Below are 22,117 nucleotides of genomic sequence, written 5' to 3'. Positions count from 1 at the left end.
ATTGTTATGGTGAGTTTTTACTGAGGACTTTTGAGTTATCATTTTGTGGATAACCTTTTGTGGAATTTTAGTTTGGGACTACATATTGAAGATTTTGTGCAGTACTTGGGACTACTTGGAATATTCTTTGATTTTGTTTTGTACTTGCATTTTGGATTACTGTCTCTTGCTCTGCGTTAGTTGGTTTGTACTTTGTTTAGACCCTATTTGCCTCCTTTAGCATAGTGGTTAGCAAAGTGCTTTACCAGCCCAGCGACCCAGGTTTAATTCCTGATAAACACAATGTCCCCAAGAAGACAATATGAATCTTTCTCAGAATGCGATGCTTTGTTCCTGCTACATGCCCAAACCAAACCAGGCAAAATCAATGAAATCCATGATGGGGGAAGTCAATCTCCAATGAAAAACAAATGTGTGCTACATTCCATTAGATAAGTAATGGTGTGTCAGTAGGTACATCCACACAGCTTCAGCATCTGCGTGATTATAACCAGCATGTGACAAAGATAAAATCAACACAAGTGTGTGTCACGCTGAACAATCCATTATGTGATGTCGAAGACTGTAGATGGAGTTGTTGGGCGTGGAGTTGGAAGAAGTGTGTCTGTTGAGGACTGGTGGAGGGACACTCATTGTTCCCTCTTAGGCTACTTCGACCAGAATTCCCCAGATAGAGATTGTGAATGAAGTTATAGGCAGGATTCAATAGAAAGTAAAGAGGGGAGGAGGGAAGAGAGGAGAAAGAATGTGGGTGGGGCTGAGGGTATGAATGTGAATGGGAAAGAGAAAGTCGAGACAAGTAGAGCACAATGAGTTCATCAGAACCAACAGGTATTCAGAGGTGTGGCTGAGGCCTGACCTGACACGACCTTACAACATTAACTACATAAACACTTTAATACACATCAGTTTATTAAAGAAAAGAAAAATTAAACAACAAAACACTTGTTGTCAGGGGACACAGAGTACAAGTTATTCACATTATTCACGTTAAGAGCAGCGACAGCGCACTCTGGACATTAAACTCAAAGTGGCATATCTGCCACTCTCTCTCTCTCTCTCTCTCTCTCTCTCTCTCTCTCTCTCTCCCCCTCTCTCTCCCTCTGTCTCTTTTACTTGACCCATCCATATCCCCAGTGTATTTCTCTTTCCCAACCAACAGGTCAAGGCGGATGACCGCCCTCCAGAGTCTGGGTCCTGCCCGGAGTTTCTTCCTGAGTGAGGGAGTTTTTCCCCGCCACGTCACTTATGCTTGCTCTGGAGGGCATTGTTGGCTTTCTATCTGTAAAGCGCTTTGAAATGCCTTCAGATGTGATTAAGCGGTATATAAATAAAAGTTGATTGATTGATCGACCTGCTTGAATAAAATTTCAACAGAAAAATCATTCCCAGTCTATCTCCACTACAAATCTTGTACACTGAGTTAAAAAAGTAACGACAAAAACAACAACAAAACAATGACAATGGTTTTTATGCAGGCAGATAGATGTAAATAAAGTACAATTATTTTTGTTGAAAAAAAATGTAATGTGCACATGAACACATTAAACGTGCATATTAGTTTTCCCTAATATTGTACTTTTTTCTGTTTCGATTGTTCTTGGAGGCAACACTTCCATGAAACTGTACTATTGAAATTTATGAAGTTCTTATTTGTATGTTGATTCAGTTTGTGCACAAAACAACCATGCTGAGACATATCTGAATGTCTCTTTGAAATTCTCCAAGCATGTCTTTTAAAAACCATGTTGAACAGCCTGCCTTGCTTTGCAGGCTCTGCTGGAGGAATCGCACCATAGCCAGACATTAGACCACATTTTAAAACCCTGCTTTCATTTAATTCTGTCTCGCGCTGCTGGTATGAAAATGCCTTCATGGACGCAGGCTTTCATTACACAGTAGCTGGGGTTGGTTGGGCTTGCCGTGCCGAGACAGCTTGTACACAACCCAAAACCTGTCTGGTCCCACGTGGTATGAGACTGTAATCCATCGCCTGGAGGACAGTAGGTTTAGGGAAGAGGGCAAACAAACCAACCACCAAACAACCCTGAACCCAGCAATGGGGGAAGGTTGGGCTTGGGGCCAGCAACCCCAAACTGTGAAAACCTATATATGCTACAGAAATGTTGAATACAGAAAGACAGACCCCAATCCTGAGGGAGGAAGGTTCTTCATCAAGAGGAAACATGACGATGTGTGATGCAAGCCGCAAGGACCCCACAGAGCCGAAACCCCTTCTTTCAAACAGGAGCATTAGAATAGGAACATGGAATGGTAGGTCCATGCACGAGACAGGAAAGACCATGCAAGTAGCAGGAGAAATGAGGAGATATAGCTTAGATCTGCTAGGAATCAGTGAAACACGGTGGACCCAATCCAGACAACAAAGACTGATGTCAGGAGAACTCCTGCTATACTCAGGACATGAATGTGGTGAAGCCCCACACACAGAAGGGGTTGGTCTGCTGCTATCCAAAACAGCTCTGGGGGCACTGATGGGTTGGGAACCACATGGATCCAGAGTTATAATGGCCACCTTCAGAACCAAGAAAAAGAAGATCCAGATGAATGTAGTACAGTGTTATGTGCCAACAAACGACAGCGACGACGCACATAAGGACATCTTCTACAACAGACTTCAAAGCATCCTGGAACAACTTCTACAACAGACATCAACATACTCATGGGGGACTTCAACGCAAAAATCGGAGGAGACAACACGGGGTATGAAGAGGTGATGGGAAAGCAAGGACTAGGAGAGATGAGTAACAACGGAGAGAGGTTCCTGGACACCTGTGCCCTAAACAACCAAATTATCGGAGGAAGTGTCTTTCCCCACAAGAGGATACACAAAGCAACGTGGGTTTCGCCGGATGGAGTGAAGGAGAATCAGATTGACGACTTCTGTATAAACAGGAAATTCAGAAGATCACTGCAGGATGTGTGAACAAGGAGGGGAGCAGATGTAGCATCAGATCACCACCTTGTAGTTGCCACACTAAAGCTGAAGCTGAAAAAACACTGGACACAAATAAAATCAAGATGAAAGAAGTATAACATCTGCCTCTTGAAAGACACCGAGATTTCAGGCCCTACAAGAACTGAACAGTGAGGACACACCAGATAGATGGGGAAAGATAAAAGAGGCTATAACATCAACCTGCCAGGAAGTCCTTGAACCAATGAAGAGCCAACAGAAGGAATTGATATTACCAACATAATGCTAAAGGTCCTGGAGAGGAGACAGAAGAAATTCAATATTAACAACTGCAAAACACGGGCAGGTAAGGCAAAGGCCCAGAAAGAGTACACAGAGATCAACAAACAAGTGAAGAAATATGCCAGAAAAGACAAGAGAGACTACATTGACAGCTGAAAAGAAAGAAAAAGAAGCTGAACAGGCAGCTGCGAAAGGAAATATGGCAGAGCTTTACAAAACCACCAAGAAACTGTCAGGAAAGAGCAGCCAACCAGAGCGACCCGTGAAAGATAAGGAGGGACTTACAAGCAAAGAACCACAACAACAACAGGAAATATGGGCATCTTACTTAGAAGAGCTGCTAAACCGACCTACACCACCAAACCCACCAGAGATAGAAGCAGCAGAGACAAACCTTCCCATCAACTGTGGAATCCCATCTAAGATGGAAATCAAGAAGGCCATTGCTCAACTAAAAAATGGAAAGGCGACAGGACTGGACAACATCCCAGCAGAGGCACTGAGGGCAGACATAGATGCTTCTGTAGAAATGTTATACCCACTATTCAGGGAGATCTGGGAGAAGGGGAAATTCCGAAAGACTGGAAAGAAGGGTACCTGCTCAAGCTCCCCAAAAAAGGAGACCTCAGTCAGTGCCATTACTACAGGGGAATCATGCTGCTATCAGGGCCGGGGAAGATCTTCAACAGGATTCTCCTGGAGCGAATAAAGAGTGCTGTAGACCCACTGCTAAGAGACCATCAAGCAGGCTTCCGGCAGAATAGATCCTGTGTGGATCAAATTACAACTCCGTATTAAAGTTGAGCAAGCAGTGGAATGGAACTCTCCAATCTACATAAACTTTATAGATTACGAGAAGGCGTTTGATAGTGTTGATAGAAACACCCTTTGGAAACTGCTCAGACACTATGGCATCCCACTATGGACACTATGGAGTTCCTTATCCCTGATAAGGAACTCCTACAAAGGGACGACATGCAGAGTTATCCATGGAGGTCAGCTCACTTGCAGCTTCTATGTGAAGACTGGAGTCAGACAGGGCTGCCTACTGTCTCCTTTCCTCTTCCTCTTATCGTTTGATTGGATAATGAAGGTCATAACAACACATAAGAGAAACGGGATCCAGTGGACAATTACATCACAGATCGATGACCTAGACTTTGTGGATGACATTGATCTGCTCTCACATACCCAAAAGCAGATGCAAGAGAAGACAAGAGTGTTGGCAGACACCTCATCAAAAATTGGCCTCACCATCCATAAAGGAAAAACAAAAATCCTCAAGGTTAACACAACACACGGAGACCCAGTGACACTGGAGGGAACAGCACTTGAGGAAGTGAAAGCCTTTACATACCTGGGCAGTGTTATCGATAGTCAGGGAGGCACAGAGGCAGATGTCAAGGCAAGAATAGGTAAGGCAAGAGCCGCTTTCATCCAACTGAAGACTTTATGGAGTTCGAAACCAATCAGCCAACGGACAAATCTCAGACTATTCAACTCAAACGTCAAGTCAGTACTATTATACGGATCAGAGTCATGGAGGACAACAAAGGCAACAACAATGAAGGTGCAAACATTCATCAACAGCTGCCTTTGGAGGATCCTGGGGATCCGTTGGCCAGATAACATCAGCAACAAGGACCTTTGGGAGAGAGCCAGCCTACCGCCAGTGGAAGAGGAGATCAAGAGGAGAAGGTGGGGATGGATTGGACACACACTCCGGAAGCCCAATACAAGCATCACACGACAAGCCCTTAGATGGAACCCACAAGGCATGAGAAAGAGAGGGAGGCCAAAGAACACCTGGCGTAGGGACCTTGAGACTGACATGAAGCAGCGTGGACTGACGTGGAAGCAGCTAGAACGGAAGGCCCAGGATAAAGGACTCTGGCGGACTGTGGTCAACGGCCTATGCTCCATAAAGGAGCGATAGGCGTAATGAAATAATTACAAATGCATTTCATTTAATTGGTATTAAACTTTAGGTACGGACTGCCCTCTGCTGTTATGCTTTGGGTTCTCCTTGCCTGCAGTGTGTAACAAATTCCCATAAATACTCCACCCTGACCTCGGACCCCTAATGCCCAGGTTATGTTGTGCTTTTAGGATGACCTTTACAACAGGAGAAATGTGATGAAGGACCCCTTGGGGGGACATTGATGCTAAAAAATCCAGTGACCTTCCTTTACATCAGTGGTCACCAACCCTAACCAAGTAACTTTTCTTGTGCAGATAGTGGTCATGCAGGGTAAAACCCTCCTGAAGTCAGTGACTATAGCTGTGACTGTACATTATCAGTTAACACTATGTAGAGGCTAAAGAAGAACTGATTTTGGGACGTTATATTTCACTGCGGTGCACTGGTGATGTGTCCTGGGTGTACCCAGTCTCTTTATTTTTTTTTATATACCATACTGATCCCCTAGAGGAAATTAAGAGCACACTCTAGTGTTAGTCACACATGCATATAAATGTGTTGTGTACAGGCCCCTGTCCTTTTGATCATGATCCAAAGCTCATGACCATCTGTGAGAGTAGGAACGTAGATTGACTGCTAAATGAAGAGCTTTGCCTTTTGTCTCAGCTCCCTCTTCACCATGACAGACCTATAGGACGACTACAGCACTGTAGCTGCTGCACCGGTCTGTCTGCCAGCCTCATGTTCTGTCACTTCCCTCACTTGTGAATAGAACCCCAAGAAGCCAGTCATTTTCAGATTACCACCGCTGTATCCGCTGCAGTGGGTCACAGGGAGCCGGAGCCTACCTCGGCGGCATAGGGCGTGAGGCGGGGGACACTCCGGGCACGACGCCAGTGCACCACGGAGCCACACACAAAGACATACAACCATGCACACACACACTCATTCCTACGAGCAATGTGGAACGGCCAATCAACATGAAGCACATGCTTTTGGAGGTGGGAGGAAGCCGGAGAACGCGGAGAGAACCCACGCAGACACGCGGACTCCGCACAGAGCGGGACTCGAACCCGGGTCCGCAGTGTTGTGAGGCGGCAGCGCTAACCACTGCGCCACCGTGCCGCCCACCCCAATAATTAAATTTTGTGGTCCCCAGACTGGACCTCCACCGCCCATCCACCACATCACTCCTGTCCTTCAACAGCTTCACTGGCTTCCGGTCAAGTTCCAAATCAATTTTAAAATCCTCCTCCTCACTTTCAAGGCCATCCACAACCTTGCCCCTCCATATGTCTCTGACCTTCTTCTTGTTACCACTTCCTCCCGCTCCTTCAGATCCTCCTCCTCCTTACACCTGTCTGTCCCTTCAGCCTGTCTCACTACCATTGGGTTCAGAGCATTCAGCCGCTCTGCTCCCCGTCTCTGGAACTCACTACCACCCCAACTTAGAAACATTGATTCCCTCCCCTACTTCAAAGCACAACTGAAACACGTCTGTTTGAGACTGCCTATTCCAGCATTAATCTGTTGCTCTTTGTATTGATTTCATCTATTTTTATTGTTGATTCTTAAATGGACTTAGTGTAATTCTGTACGGTGTCCTTGAGTGTCAAGAAAGGCGCCTCTAAATAAAATGTATTATTATTATTATTATTATTATTATTATTATTATTATTATTATTATTGTTGTTGTTGTTGTTGTTAAAGATGATGAACAGAACTGGGGATCAAGGTCAGCACTGATGAAGTCAGTGGAGGGATTTCAAAGAAGCCTGAAGGATGGGACAAGAATGGGAAAGAACCCCTAATAAATGTAGCCTTTTTATATAATAGATGAATAAAGTGCTTTTTTAACATTGCAAAATGAGTTTTTAAACATTTAAAATCACAAAACCATTAGCTTGGTTTCTAGCTGTCTTGCCAGGGTTTGATAAATGCTTCAAACAAGAACAATAGATGTGCCGGCTGTTCACTGTTCACCATCGGATGTTGTATTTACTACTACCAGCATTAGGGCTACTATCATTAGACTCACTGTTGCCATATTTTTTTTCATGATTGAAAGTACCAGTGATGCATTAAATGCTTTTTTTTTCAGATTGTGATGCTGAACTCCCTGTCCGATCTGCATGGCTATGTGGAAAAAGGCCAGCTGACCCGGGAGCTTGGGGGAAGCCTGGAGTACTGTCACAGCCAGTGGATACACCACCGCACTGTGAGTGAATAAAGAGAAATATATCTTCAAGACGTTAACCCTATTTACCAGTGATTTTAAAGCTAACCCTACACCAACAGCAGGATTATGGTCAGTTGCATTCAGGGTGCTGCAGATTCATGTTTCGATGTTCCCTCCTAGGCTATAGAGAACTTTGCCATGACGGTGAAAACTACTGCCCAGATGTTAGAAAGGTTCGGGACAGACCTGGCAGAGACTGAGCTTCCCAATGATGTTCAGTGTACCAAAGACCTGCTTACAGAACACACAGACAAACATGGCAACCTCAAGGTGAGTTGGTGAATGTCGCCTATCCACCCACATGCATGCATGCAAACACATGTGCGTTGTTAGTGCACAAGTGATACCAGAGGACTGGTTCACCGATGGCAGTCAGATCAAATGTGTAACACATTGTCCAAGGAAAGAAATTTCCAAGAAGAGTGGAGGGTCATACCTAACTTTCATCTAGGAGATGACATCCATTCCTTCAGGTAACTTGCCTGGTCAGTCAACTCATTTAAACCTGTGACACCAGAGCAATATATGAGCTGAAGGCCACTATCAAAGCTGCCTGGACTTCCACAACATCTCAGCAGAGCCACAAGTTGCCTCCAGGCAACATTAATATAGTGTAATAATTCATGTAAAAAGAGTCCCGAACAAGTACAAACTGCATGAGTAAACATACTTCTCAGACCTCTGACTATTCTGCACTATAAATACTTTTTGACTGATTTTGTGAAACATATTGATACTTTTAGATACTAGAGTTTTGATTTTCATGCCATAATAAAACAATAGAATGGCTTGAAATATTTCAGCTTATGTGTAGTAATGCTAAAACATTTTAAATTAAAGTTTTTGAGATACACCTGCATATTGACAATCCTGTGGTCTAGAACGCTAGGAGATAGTCTTCATTTTTCATTTTAAACAAATGTCCATTTTTTCCCCCCTCCATAACAACAAACCCCTTTTTCCCCCTCTTGAATCGACCCAGTATTTAAATGGTGGCTATGAAATAAATAAATAAAAATACAAAGATCTTTCTTCTGTCCATTCTCTTTTTGATGGTTTGCCATGGAACTCTACAGCATTCTCCTTTTCCAACCAAACGTCGCCCTAGAGACATTTAAGATCAGACCAACAGTACACAATGTAATCCAGGACAAAAGAGGTTGTACTCATGTATCTGCAATGGAATAACAGATCTAAATCTATATGGCAATATTTGGTATACCATCACAATATAAAAGTAAAAGTACTTTACATTAGTCAAGTGTACTTACAGGACACGTCCTGATGCAATGGAGGGATGCTGATTCCTCTGTTTCACACAGTGGCTCAAGGAAGTAATGATGTATCCTGAAATGGAGAAGTTAAGAGAACTTTGCAAAACATGGTGTCACAACCAGATTAGAAAGACCCTAAGCAGACCACAGAGACAAACTCAGGTGTACATTTAGAAAGAAACTTTAATAATAGGTGAAGTGGGGGCAGAGGGGCAATGGTGGCTGGGTCTGGAGGGAAGTTCCAAGGAAAGGCGAAAGCAGCAGAAGGAGGAATGTATTGATGATGTGACATATGAAGTCCCTTTTTGTACATCGTCCTGTATTTACCTTTTCGTTGAATTACTGAGTGACAGTTCACTGTTCCACTTTCTAACCCAGGACGAGCTGAAGTTGGCTCTGAAGCAGGGTACAACCTTGTTAGGCTGCATCAAGGAGCAAGCGGCTAAGTCTGAGAGTCACACACCAAACCCAGATGAGATGGAGAACCAAACAACCGTGGAAAGGTGCAACAGCCTAGCTTATCTGGTATATCATGGTCATGCAGTTATCCCAGCGTGTGTGTAATGAAGTTCCTGTCATGGGTTTCAGGCTCCTGGCCCAGCTGGATGAAACAGAGAATGCCTTTGAACAGTTCTGGTGCAAACATCATCTGAAGCTGGAGCAGTGCCTGCAGCTACGCCACTTTGAGCAGGACTTCCGAGAGGTAAACAGTACCTGTAGATCAGCCTGCTTCCCAGTCTGTGAAACACCTGAGTCTAACACAACCTGCTCTACATTAGGTTTTCACTGTAAAGTCCCATTGTGAAAATCACACTGACCACTGTTTACCTGAACTCAAAAAAGTTTTTCTAAAGATACTTCGTTTTTTTTTTTTTTTTGTATTCCAATCTGTTTCCATGTTTTTAACACAACCTTAAAGCAGTGGAGATGAGTTGTTTATATCATGTCTGTCTATTATAAGTCTCATACTCTATCCTCTCCTCCATCTTTCAGGTCAAAGTGTCTCTTGACAGTTTGATTGAAAGTCTAACCAGCCTATCAGATACGGGGGAATGTGCCACCAGAGCTGAAGCCCTGCTTAAGGAGCTGAAAACACTAGAGGAGAAGGCTCAGGTTCGTCAACACATACAAATATTTACTTCAGGCTTTCCCTGCAGTGATACACTTGATTTAACCCAATTACTAATTACTACTGACATATGATTTTAATTATATTTTAAATATGATGTGTATTGCTCGTGCTTCTTTCATCTTAATCTTTTACTATCTTTATTTCCCATTTGTAATTGTTTCTGACTAGATAGTGTGCATCCACACACAGGGTGAAATGGGATTAAATTACTGATTGATTTAGTGTCCAAGTGTTTATCTCCACTAGATAAAACATCTTCATGACAAATATTCTGTCACCTTTGATCAGAGAGCACTAAGAAGTTTTTTTTTTTTGTGACACGTAGTAACACAATGGCATCTACATAGAGCCTTCTGATTCTGATAAATTTATCATGGGAAACATGATTGTTTACATTTTTTTCTATATATGTAGTTGCAAAATTATGTTCTAAAATGCTCTTCCCTGCAGTCCACAATAGAGAAGGCCCAGCTCCATGCACTGCATGGCGACCAGCTGATCCAAAGCAACCACTATGCTGTGGACTCCATTAGACCTAAATGTGTGGAGCTCCGGAGAGTCTGTGATGACTTCAGCAATGAGGCCAAGAAAAAGACAGATGTCTTGTCCAAAGCTCTACAGATACATGTGTGCATCGATAAGGTGAGGACATGATGCAAGAAACAAGTTACACCTGGATCACCTGTGACTCCACCCGTAGATTATTGTTTACCTATTGTTTGTCTCCTTCTCAGAGTTTCTGTCATTCTGATGTGTCCAAGTCCTGTGTCAAAATTGAAATTTTGTTTTTTGATCCTTTTGCTTTGATAACTTTCTACCCTAACCCTAAACCACAGTAGTGGTTATGGTGAGATGTTCCAGTTCACATGGTCACTATATAATTATACTTACATGTTAACTGATCCCATATTCGTGCAGCGGTTACGTCCTTCATTCTCACAGAGTTGCCCGACTCTACATGATGTTGATGTCATGTTCACTCTCACATCACAAGATACTTTGGACCATGTTAGTGGAAGTATCGGAAATTTGGGTGGAATGATAGAACTGGATTCCTCCAAGAAAACATTCGCAACAAAATAAATGCCATTTGAAACGTCGTAGCTCCTTGTTGCCATGGTCAAACCTTCATTGTTTCTGACTTCACTTGTTTCCTCGTTGTGGGCGGCAGCAGCTCAGTCCATCAGGTCTTGGGCTGGGGACCGAAGGGTGGCCGGTTCAGAACCCACCCGTGGACCAAAAACTTTTGAGTGTGAACTGGTAGTTAGAGAGGTGCTGGTTCACCTCCTGAGCACTGTTGAGGTGTCCTTTAGCAAGGCCCCGTTCCCAAACAAGTTGCCCGCCACTCTACCCCTCCTTTGCATGCCTGCAGGCCCCTTGTGTGTACACAATGCATTTTCCCGGATTTCGTTATTTCTTTGCTCTAGACCTGGGTGCAGGTCGCTGTGAAAATGTTCTACTGATTTGGGCATTAAACATGAGCTACAAATGGGACTGCTAAAATAAAATTTTAAATTATTATGGTTCAAAATGACCCCCTGATCCACTGGTGAGACATTAATGGAGTACAGGTTCAGTCCAAGCAGGCCATGGAGTCATCCTGAGCTGCTAACAGCTAACCTCTGTACCAGTGTAGCACCCACCTCCACCCAGCTCCTCCTGTCTGCTATTGATGATGTCATCGATACCGATTGTGTTGTCTATGGCGGCACAGGCTCCTGTCCTTGTTTCTTGATTTTCCATCATGGCTCATGTTGGGGTAGGAATGAATGCTTTTCCTGCCTCGTTCCCTTCCAGGCTAGATTTAAACAGGATAGATTTAAAGTTCTAACTTTTAATGAAACAAAGTGACCCAACACAATTTTATTTATTGTAAAAGCAATACAATGAAGAATTCAAGAGCTCTAAAGTAAGATTTGATTTCATCTGCAACTTGGTCCAGTCAGACAAATCTGGATAATAATACCACATAATGACATTCTTCATTCATCTTCTAACCCGCTTAATCCGCAAACGCAGGTCGCAGGGCAGCCGGCGCCTATCCTGGCAGTCTCAGGGCGTGAGGGGGGGGGGCACTGCGGGCACGACGCCAGTGCACCGCGGAGCCACATAGAAACAAACAACCAGTCACACACACTCACTCCTATGGGCAATTTGGAACGGCCAATCAAACTGAAGTGCATGCTTTTGGAGGTGGGAGGAAGCCGGAGAACCTGGAGGGAACCCACGCAGACACGGGGAGAGCATGCGAACTCCGCACAGAGCGGGACTCGAACCCGGGTCCGCCGTGTTGTGAGGCGGCAGCGCTAACCACTGCGCCACCGTGCCGCCCTAATGACATTATTGTCTTCTGGAATTTTTTTCAACCAACAGAAGCCTTTAAATTTACTTAAAGATTATATTCATGAATTTGAAATTGTTATATATTCAGAGTTTGAGCTATATTTATCGTACATAGTGTGCTTTAGTTCACCTGCTCAGGACCTGCACACAGAAATTAGCTTGTAGCTAAATCTGGGAAAGCATCTTTTCTCTTCTGTGAGACAAATCATTTGCACATGGTCCCTGATCCTGATCCTGATTCTGATTCTGCTGATGCAACATTCTCTCGTTCACCTCCGTTTTGTCTCCGAAGGCTTTTGACAACAGTGTCTTCTTCAGCAACTGAATGATTCAACATGTTCAATTTCATCTTGTAACTAAGTTTGTCCTTACACCAAATTAATTAGTCTGCCTGAACAAAAGCAAAACTGTCAGCTCTCTGTTTGAAATATGTGGCTCAGCTTACAGTTTTAAATCCTTGAGGCATGCATTTTTTGCATACAGTTGATTGCTATTGAAATCTTAGGTTTAACCACCAGATAAAATCACTTCCCTGACATACAGTAACTAGTGAAGAGAGGAGCTCAATTTAAACAGATCAGAGGTTTTCATTAACAAAATAATTTAAGATAATAGAACATAAATAATGTTCTTTATATTCATATAGTTTTTGTCCTGTAATCAAACATAATCATACACACAGAAATGTGCATGAATTTAATTGAAAATCCAAAGAGTTTCCAGATTAAACCTGTTTTTTGCTGTGACCAGGTGAACCAGTGGTGCGAGTCAGGTATTTATCTTCTGGCCTCCCAAGCTGTGGACAAGTGTCAGTCGCAGGAAGGCGCTGAGTCAGCCCTGACCGACATTGAACACTTCCTGGAGTCAGCAGAAAAGAACCAGCTGACCGAACTGAGGAACCTCCACAACCAGTATGAAGTTGTGTTATCTGAAGAAATCAAGGTACGTAGCACAAACACACGACTGCATGTCTAGTTGCAAACATAATGAGGACACGACTGATGGTGAGTTCTCTGCCTGCAGTCCAGTGTCCTGAAAGCTCTGAAGCGCCTGGAGGACGTTCAGGAGATGTTTGAAAAGCGCCACGTCAGTCTGAAACGGCTGTCAGCAAAACAGACAAGGCCCATCCAGCCTGTTGCCCCGCGGCCCGAATCCTCTCCCAAACGACCCTCAGTAAAGAACACCCCAAGGGTCCCGGGCAGTCAGCAGCGTGAGTTACATGTTAAAACTACTTCACACAGCAGGTGATGAGACTGGTGTAAAAGAAACTGTTAAACTTGTAAGATTCTATCTCTCACCTAGGGAAGAATAGTTCTCAGTGCTGCTCATTATCACGACGCAGGGGTAATGTTCTCACCCAGCACAAATGTGTTGTTAGTGTGCACCCAAGAGCATGCTGAGGGTAAAATGAGGTGTGGTCTGGTGAATTGTGGGAGAATCTTTTATTAAATGGAGATAACTGCAAAACTGACTAACAAGAACCTGGTTTTCAGCCAAAGTTGCAACATATCTCCTGCTTTTAAAAAGGTGTATTATTAAGATATAGGTAGAGTAGAGTAGAGTATAACTTTATTTATCCCTTAAGGAGGTTCCGTCAGGGAAATTAATTTCTTTCTCCGTCGCACACAGCACAGTAAGTACACAAAACACAGAAAAAGCACACAGAAAGCACCAGCACATAGAAAGTAGTACCAACACCAAATAGAGAGATTAATAAATGACCCATCAAGAATATACAAATAGACAAACATAATTAGGTAAACCTCAGTTTAAGCCGTTCTCGATTATTCGTTGGTTTTTAAAACAAAAAGATAAAAATCAAGTGCGTTTAACGTCCGACCAACACAAATATTGGAACCGTAAAATCACTAGTAAACTGTTAAAAGCGCATACTATCATGTTACTGTACACCAACTCATAGTAAAAACATGAACTATTATATTGTTAGTCTTTAGCAACCCCTGTGACGCGCAATGCGAAAGAAGAGTCTGAAGGTGAGACAGCAACATTTTTTTCTGTACTATATTAAAATTAAAATAAAATAAATTGAATTGTTTGTAAGCTTAAAACAGATTTGTATCAACCAAATATTATTGAAAATGCATACACAAAGTACAGTACAGAACTGGGAATGGTTACTTTGAGTTTAGCCTGGAGACGAGTTAATTCGTTTTACATTGTGTGTCCAGTTGACCACGTAACGCCGTCGACGTACGCCGAGGTTTACCTGTAGTAAGATACATCCACACAGCCAGGTTCATACGCAAAAACCATTCTTGTTACTTTTTTGGTGATACATGGACAAGATTTGATAGCATAAAACAAACACAGAACATGAAGTAACATTTGAACCTGTCGGCCTACTGGGAGATTTAAATAATCACTGGAGTTAAGCTGTTGTACTTTCACACCTAAATAGCAAAGATGGAGGAGATGCATTTCAAGATTTTGCTGCTAAGGGTTTGCTGCAGGCGGTATAATGAACATATCTCTTTTTAATGATATATTAATTAATCCACCCACTTCTCATCTGCTATTAACCAAAGCAGTTGTGTTTATGTCACGACCTGCCCAATACGTAATGTGAGTAGGTCGTGTCATATTATGCTCAAGGACTAAATACATATTCTTTGTACTTTGTGGTGAGATGGTGCAGTGTTTAACTAGCAAACATGCCCTTAATGCATCCACACCCTCACCTTTATTGCTTAAAGAGAGACCTTATTTCCTCTGACATCTTGGGTTCCAAATGTGTAAAGTGCTTTTCAAGCTTCTTTTTAAACCATAACCTGAAAGCATCCCAGAAATGTACATGGATAATGCAACACAAGCTGCAACATTGACAGAAATCACTTATGATGTGTTGTCTCCATTTATTTCAGCCCTGGCTCGTAGAGCCTCTGATAACTCTGTAGGTGGCCGACAGCCAGCTGAAACTGATCCCAACAAGAAGAAGAACATGCGCAAGGCCAAAGGAGGCATCAAGGTACTCCTCTGCAAGACCAGGCTGCTCTTATCACCTCAAAGTGGGAAAGAATAGGTAGATAGATGTATACTTTATTAATCCTGGAGGAAATTGCACAATATGACATTGAGTCATGATATCCTCCTGCTAACATTGATGCCAGTAATCCTGGCACTGTTTTTCAATCTTGGTTCCCTAGCGCATTTGAACAGAATTCAAATATCAGACATATCTGATGGGTACTACCAATACCCAAGAGCATTTCAAACAAACTGGCTCATATCTAGAAGTTTACCATGTCCGTGTGTACTGACGTAACAAGTTCTGGCAGGGCCAGAACGTGGCTGTGATACCAAAAGCAAAGCAAACACATATAATCACAATCAGCACAATGAATAGCATTGACATTCTTGTGGTGGTTATTGAAATATGACTGTGGGTATGGGGTATGTGTACAGGTATATGTTAACAGGACCAGTAATATAGCTGAAACCTGCCCCAGATAGAAGCAATCTGCCACTAACCCCTGGAAAAACAACACGTCACATGATTCTGGTTTGTGTACGGATTCAATTAACAATTTATTGTGTTACAATTATGACCTTATGACCTGCTGCTGGGAGACTTTAATTGAACAGAGCTTGCCACAACACTTTTTTCTTGACTTATGCTAATAATAATACTCCATAATTTATATGTACTTATCATCAAAAATGTGAGACTTGTACATTTGATCATGACTGGACTAAGACATTTATATATATATATATATATATATATATAAATATATATATATATATAAATATATATATATATATATATATATATTTATATATATATATATATTTATACACACACACACACACACACACACACACACACACACACACACACACACACACACACACATATATATATATATATAGACTTTATTTATCCCAAACTGGGAAATTTAGATTTATATCTACATGTAACCTGCAGACCCTTTAATGGACACTACAGTCACAGAATACATTGGAGCACCTCTGTTTTTTTCTTCTTTCTTTCTTCAATTAATTGTACTCATGATCAAAAAGAAAGAGTATTAAAATGCCTGGCCATTTTATTGATTTGTCTAAACAAGAAAAAAACCTCATCTGGTTATTCACCTCCTTTAGCTCTTCTGGGGGGGTCCTGAGGCGCTCCCAGACCAGCTGAGAGACATCGTCTCTCCAGTGTGCCCTTAGTCTTCCTCAGGCCTCCTCCTAGTTGAACATACTCAAAAACCTCCCCAGGGAGGCGTCCAGCAGGCATCCCAAACAGATGCCTGAGCCCCCTCAGCTAGCCCCTCCCAATGTTGAGGAGCAGCGGCTGTAGTCTGAGCTCCTCTAATCCTGGTGACTGAGCTCCATACCCTATCTCTAAGGGTGCACCCAGCCACTCTACGGAGGAAAATCATTTCAACCACTTGAACATTGATCTTGTCCTTTTGATCGTGATCCAAAGCTCATGGCCATCGGTGAGAGTAGGAACGTAGATTGACTGCTAAATGAAGAGCTTTGCCTTTTGTCTCAGCTCCCTCTTCACCATGACAGACCTATAGGACGACTACATCACTATAGCTGCTGCACCGATCTGTCTGCCAGCCTCATGTTCTGTCACTTCCCTCACTTGTGAATAGAACCCCAAGAAGCAAAAGATTAAATTCTGTGTCCCTAAACTGGACCTCCACTGCCCATTCTGTCAATAAAGATGATGAACAGAACTGGTGATCAAGGTCAGCTCTGATGAAGTCCAACATAATAATAATAATAATAATAATAATAATAATAATAATAATAATAATAATAATAATAATAATAATAATAATAATAATAATAATAATAATAATAATAATAATAATAATAATAATAATAAACCTTTATTGTCCCACAGTGGGGAAATTTGTGAAATGAACCTAGAACAGGTTAGACATGCAAACCAAGCTCTGGTTTTAGTCATACAGGGGCCAGACATTTCTTAACAAAGGGCCCGGGCATACATAGATACACACACACACCCACACCCACACACACACACACACACACACACACACACACACACACACACACACACACACACACACACACACACACACACACACACACACACACACACACACACACACACACACACACACACACACACACACACACACACACACACACACACACACACACACACACACACACACACACACACACACACACACACACACACACACACACACACACACACACACACACACACACACACTCCCTAAGCACTTCCCAAAAAGATACCACAAGGGACAAAGATGAACACCTTCTGCAAGTCCAAAAGACCCACGTGGAGTGTTTTGGTGAATACCCATGAGCCCTCGAGCTCCTGATGGAGAGTGTAGAGCTAGTCCAGTGGTCCACAACCGAGAAAAAAACTGCACTGTTCCTTCTGAATATGAAGTTCGACTATTGGTCTGAACCTCCTCTCCAGTACCCTGGAATAGACTTTCCCTGGGAGGCTGGGAGTGTGACCCCCCCCCCCCCTAAATTGGACACCCCCTCCAGACCATCATGGTCTGCTAATCCAGAGGCGATGTCCCAGGCTGTTACGCGATGTTACAGAGATGCATCAACCAAGACAATCCCTGCACATCCAGAGACTTCAGGTGCTCAGGTCACGTCTGAGACCTCAGCTCCCTCCATGGATAACATGGTAGCAGGATTCAGAAGATCTGTGAACTATTCTTTCCACTGCCTGACAATATCTCCAGTCCGGGTCAGCAGCTCCCTACCACCACTGTAAATCTCGTACACACACAGTAGACACACCTTCTGATGACTACTTCCATCAGGATAATGCTTCATGTCACAAAGCTCAAATCATCTCAAACTGGTGTCTTGAACATGACAGTTTTACTGGAGTCAAATGGCCCCCAGAGTCACCGAATCTCAATCTACTAGAGCACATTTGCATGCGGTGGAATTGGAGATTTGCATCACGGATGTACAGCAGACAAATCTACTGCGACTGCGTGAAGCTATCATTTTAATAAGGACCAATATGTTCCCAGCACCTTGTTGAATTCATGCCATGAAGGACATTTGAAAGCTATAGGGGGTCCAACTTGCAAGGTGTACCTAATGAGATGGCTGGAGAGCATACAATCATAAATCCCCATGATACCGCACACAAAGGAGAACATGACTACAACAAACACACAGTGACTTTCTGAGAGACATATAGAGACTGTGCATGGCTGCTTTACTGGGACTGGCAGCTCTGTAGGCACACATGATGCAAAGCAAATTTACACTGAATTGTTTGTCTGTCACCCAACACCTCACAGCGATATGTCCCCAACCATGTTAACTCTTCTGTAACAGTCAATAAACACTGACACAAAAGACCTGAACCCTGCATTCTCCATTACAACCATCCTATCTGTATGCAGGCCCCCACTTCAGCTCAGGAGATGCTGGTAGGGACTCATTATTCTGACAGCAGTGCTAATTGTGGTTTAAACAATTGTCTCCCTGGCTTTCAGTTTGAATGCATTTGAGACATAATGTGGTGTCAGATTGTCTCAGTTCTGTGACGCCTGCAGAGGTAGAGACAGAGGTGCTGACATCATCCAGACAGACATCTGTGTCTGCTGTTGCTGCTTGCAGAATGTTTGTATCATCAATCCATCCATTTTCTTGTAGATTATATGATCACGTTGTCTCAGCTACAGCTCTTTATCTGCCCTATGGATAACAGGTCCCACACATAGCCATCTTTAGATGGATATAAGTGGAGGGTGGGGTACACCCCAGAAAAGATGCCAGCTCATCGCAGGGACCAAGAACCACTCACACTCACGAACAATTAATAATTTCATCTAAACTGAGATAATACTTCAGTGTGTCCATACCTTACCTTGTTCGCTGGCTGGTTAGTCTGGGCGATGGCAGGATTACACCAACAAACCACAGTTTTACATGAAGGAAGTGTTTATGGGCCAGAAAAGAAAACATTTGGATGAAGAAGTGGATCCAGAATTTATTTTCCCACTTTTCCAATAACAGTTGGATTAATCAATATGAAGTTAACATGTAAGTCTTTACAGTAACAGTACTAGATTTATGTTTAAAGGTCCCATATTATGCTTTTTTTACTTCATGTCATTCAGCTGCCAGATGTCCAACTACACTGTATTTGAAATGTCTTGCCCTGAAGTGATCTGTGGTCCTCAATATCTTTGATTGAACATGGTTAAAATCACTTCCGTGATGAACGCCCACACTTCCGCTATTGATCACCATAGTCTGGAACCACACACACACACACAAACACACACACACACACACACACACACACACACACACACACACACACACACACACACATACACACACACACACACACACACACCTGATTGAAGCTGCGCTAACTAGTTAACCAAATGCTAGCTGACTTCAACAGCTTCTGAGGAACTTTCAGTGTGTAGCTCAGAGCCAGGTTGTTACCATACACTGCTACCATAACCTGAACAAACTCCCATTTGGGGATGACCATCAATTTTGCATTTTTATATTGTATTATAAAAAATATATTCTGTATAACTCATATAAGAGGCAAAGCATGCAAATAGTTTTTAATCTCCCTTAGTACAAAAGCAACATTTCAGTCTGTTAATAATATACAACCCAATAAGAGTGTATGAGCTAGCCTGGGAAACAAAAACATTGGAGGAAGTTGAAGGTTTGAGGAAGAGGCATCACAGATCTTTTCATGGCAATGCTCACACAGCCTGAAGCAGAACACATGGCGTAACAGGACGTTGATAGCCAACATTGTCTGACTTTCACAGAACAGCTGTCAGAGGGTGAAGCTGTGTTCTAATCCGGAGGTCAGAGTGTCACAACGAAATGTAGTCTGTCACTTCAAAACTTTTTTTTTTTAATCATAACAGTCCCCCTTCTCTGGTAAGCACAGAGCCAATCCTACATAGACAAGCTTGATTAAACTATTTCTTGTTTCAGTTCAAGCAGTTTCTAAACAATAAAAGTTGTTTCATAACCAGAGCACCAACAAAAGGCAGCGTATAATTTATTTACTCTGTAATGACTTTACCGTCAACCCAGTCAAATATTTACTATGAATAAAAGAAGTGCAAACGCTTGATAAAGACCTGATAAGAGTTTACTTGTGGACAGAAGTTGCCTGAATGCAGCACCAAAAGTTTCACATGATGTTTTGTTCACCTCAGACTTCCACATTTGCAGTTACACAAAGACCCTTTACTGATAGTTCAATTTTGTGTGTGTATGTGTGTGTGTGTGTGTGTGTGTGTGTGTGTGTGTGTGTGTGTGTGTGTGTGTGTGTGTGTGTGTGTGTGTGTGTGTGTGTGTGTGTGTGTGTGTGTGTGTGTGTGTGTGTGTGTGTGTGTGTGTGTGTGTGTCATAGATTGAGGTGATGCATGAAGAAAGCCAGGGAGGCTCCACCCACGTTGCTGTGACCAATGAGACAGAGGAGAGTCTGTCTAACAGACGCAGGTAAGGAACATTTGAAATTATTTTAAATGCTGTTAGGAACTCATTATTCAATCAATCAATCAATCAATCAATCAATGCTTTATTATCATGTGAATAATATCAAGTGAACTCATGGGTCAGAGGCCCCTTTATATAATACTTTGAAAATATTGTAAAAAGTATTAATAGATATATTAATAAAATTAAGAAGATGGAGGCTCAATATTTCTTTTAACAGAATGTACACAAAATATACTAGAAAACAAAAAAACCCCAACAACAAATAGAGATAAATGTGACGTCTAGCAGTGTTGAGGCTGCAGAGCGTTCTCCAATGTCCTGCTGGGACTCTGAGACTGTGGACCTGGATGTTGCAGGACCGTCGGTCCTGGTAGCAAATGGAGCAGCTTGTGGTTTGAGTGATGGGGGTCGGTTGTGATTCCAATAGCCCTTGTCCTGAACCACCTCCATGCACCAAGCACCATTCTGCTGACCAGACTTCACCACCTCCTCTTCTTCTTTTCCTTTGGGCTTTTCCCTTCAGGGGTCGCCACAGCAGATCAGTTGCCTCCATCTAACCCTGTCTTCTGCATCCTCTTCTCTCACAAGAGTCACAGGTTTGATTCACATGTTTGATTTGGAAAAAGTTTTATGCCGGATGCCCTTCCTGACGCACCCCTCTGTATTTATCTGGGCTTGGGACCGGCACAATAAGACACTGGCTTGTGCCCTCTGCATTAGACTTCACCACCTCAGTAGAGCCTAATGGTTGCGGTGCAGCTGATGCCCGGTGGGGATGCAGCCAGTCAGGATTCTCTCTATGGGCATCTGTAGGAGCTGCATGTTAAACTTCCACAGCCAGCGTGTGTATCAGAGTCTGTGTGATAAATTCAGGTCTTGTCCTCACTAATGTGGACCCCAGGAAGCTGAAGCTGCTCACTATTTCCACCATAGTCCAGCTGTTGTCCATGTTCTTCTCGCTGTCGCTTCCTGTAATCCACAATCAGGTCGTTGGTTTTGTGATGTTCAGAATGAGGTTATTGTCCTGGCACCAGGATGCCGGGGTCCTGTGGTCAGTGATGGTCACGTAAGCAAATCTGACAATGTGTTGAGTTCCATGTGGTCACACACTGATGTATTAACGTGGGATGGGGTGAAAGGATGCAAATGTTCGCTCAGCACTGCTGGTCTTCCTCATTCAGTCTTTAATGGGTTTGAGTTTCACCCACATGTCCCTGGTAGTTAGTGTCTGATGTCATTAATAGCTCTGGGGAGAGCATATCTGGACTTCCTTTATTTATCCAAGTGAGTAATTACATTAACATTACATGTAGAAAATACATATATGCAATAGAACATTCATTTTGTTCCTGATGATATATAATATCTATAACTTTAAAAAAAAATTCCCCAAATGTCACAGCACCTCTAAATGTCGAGAATTTGATGCTGAACCACGACATATAGAATTCAAGCAGCTGAATGTCAGATCTCCATGTGAATGTAA

At 42.7% G+C, this 22,117-nt stretch overlaps 1 protein-coding gene across 5 annotated transcripts in view; it reads left to right on the top strand.

Moving 5' to 3' along the window:
• mcf2l2 (MCF.2 cell line derived transforming sequence-like 2) overlaps nt 1-22,117 on the top strand; it is a 119,626-nt gene that overhangs the window by 23,378 nt on the left and 74,131 nt on the right. For all 5 annotated transcript variants that reach the window (XM_068319122.1, XM_068319121.1, XM_068319123.1 and 2 more), the window contains 10 exons: nt 7,243-7,359; nt 7,501-7,650; nt 9,033-9,157; nt 9,243-9,357; nt 9,648-9,767; nt 10,237-10,428; nt 12,880-13,071; nt 13,153-13,339; nt 15,012-15,115; nt 20,543-20,631. In XM_068319122.1, coding sequence (XP_068175223.1) covers nt 7,243-7,359; nt 7,501-7,650; nt 9,033-9,157; nt 9,243-9,357; nt 9,648-9,767; nt 10,237-10,428; nt 12,880-13,071; nt 13,153-13,339; nt 15,012-15,115; nt 20,543-20,631 — 1,391 coding nt within the window. The remainder of the gene's footprint in view (nt 1-7,242; nt 7,360-7,500; nt 7,651-9,032; nt 9,158-9,242; nt 9,358-9,647; nt 9,768-10,236; nt 10,429-12,879; nt 13,072-13,152; nt 13,340-15,011; nt 15,116-20,542; nt 20,632-22,117) is intronic.

The sequence above is a fragment of the Antennarius striatus genome, chromosome 7, assembly GCF_040054535.1.
Source record: "Antennarius striatus isolate MH-2024 chromosome 7, ASM4005453v1, whole genome shotgun sequence".
Taxonomy (NCBI): Eukaryota; Metazoa; Chordata; class Actinopteri; order Lophiiformes; family Antennariidae; genus Antennarius; species Antennarius striatus.
The sequence above is the reverse complement of the archived record's forward strand: the minus strand, read 5'-3'. Positions and strand labels throughout refer to the sequence as shown.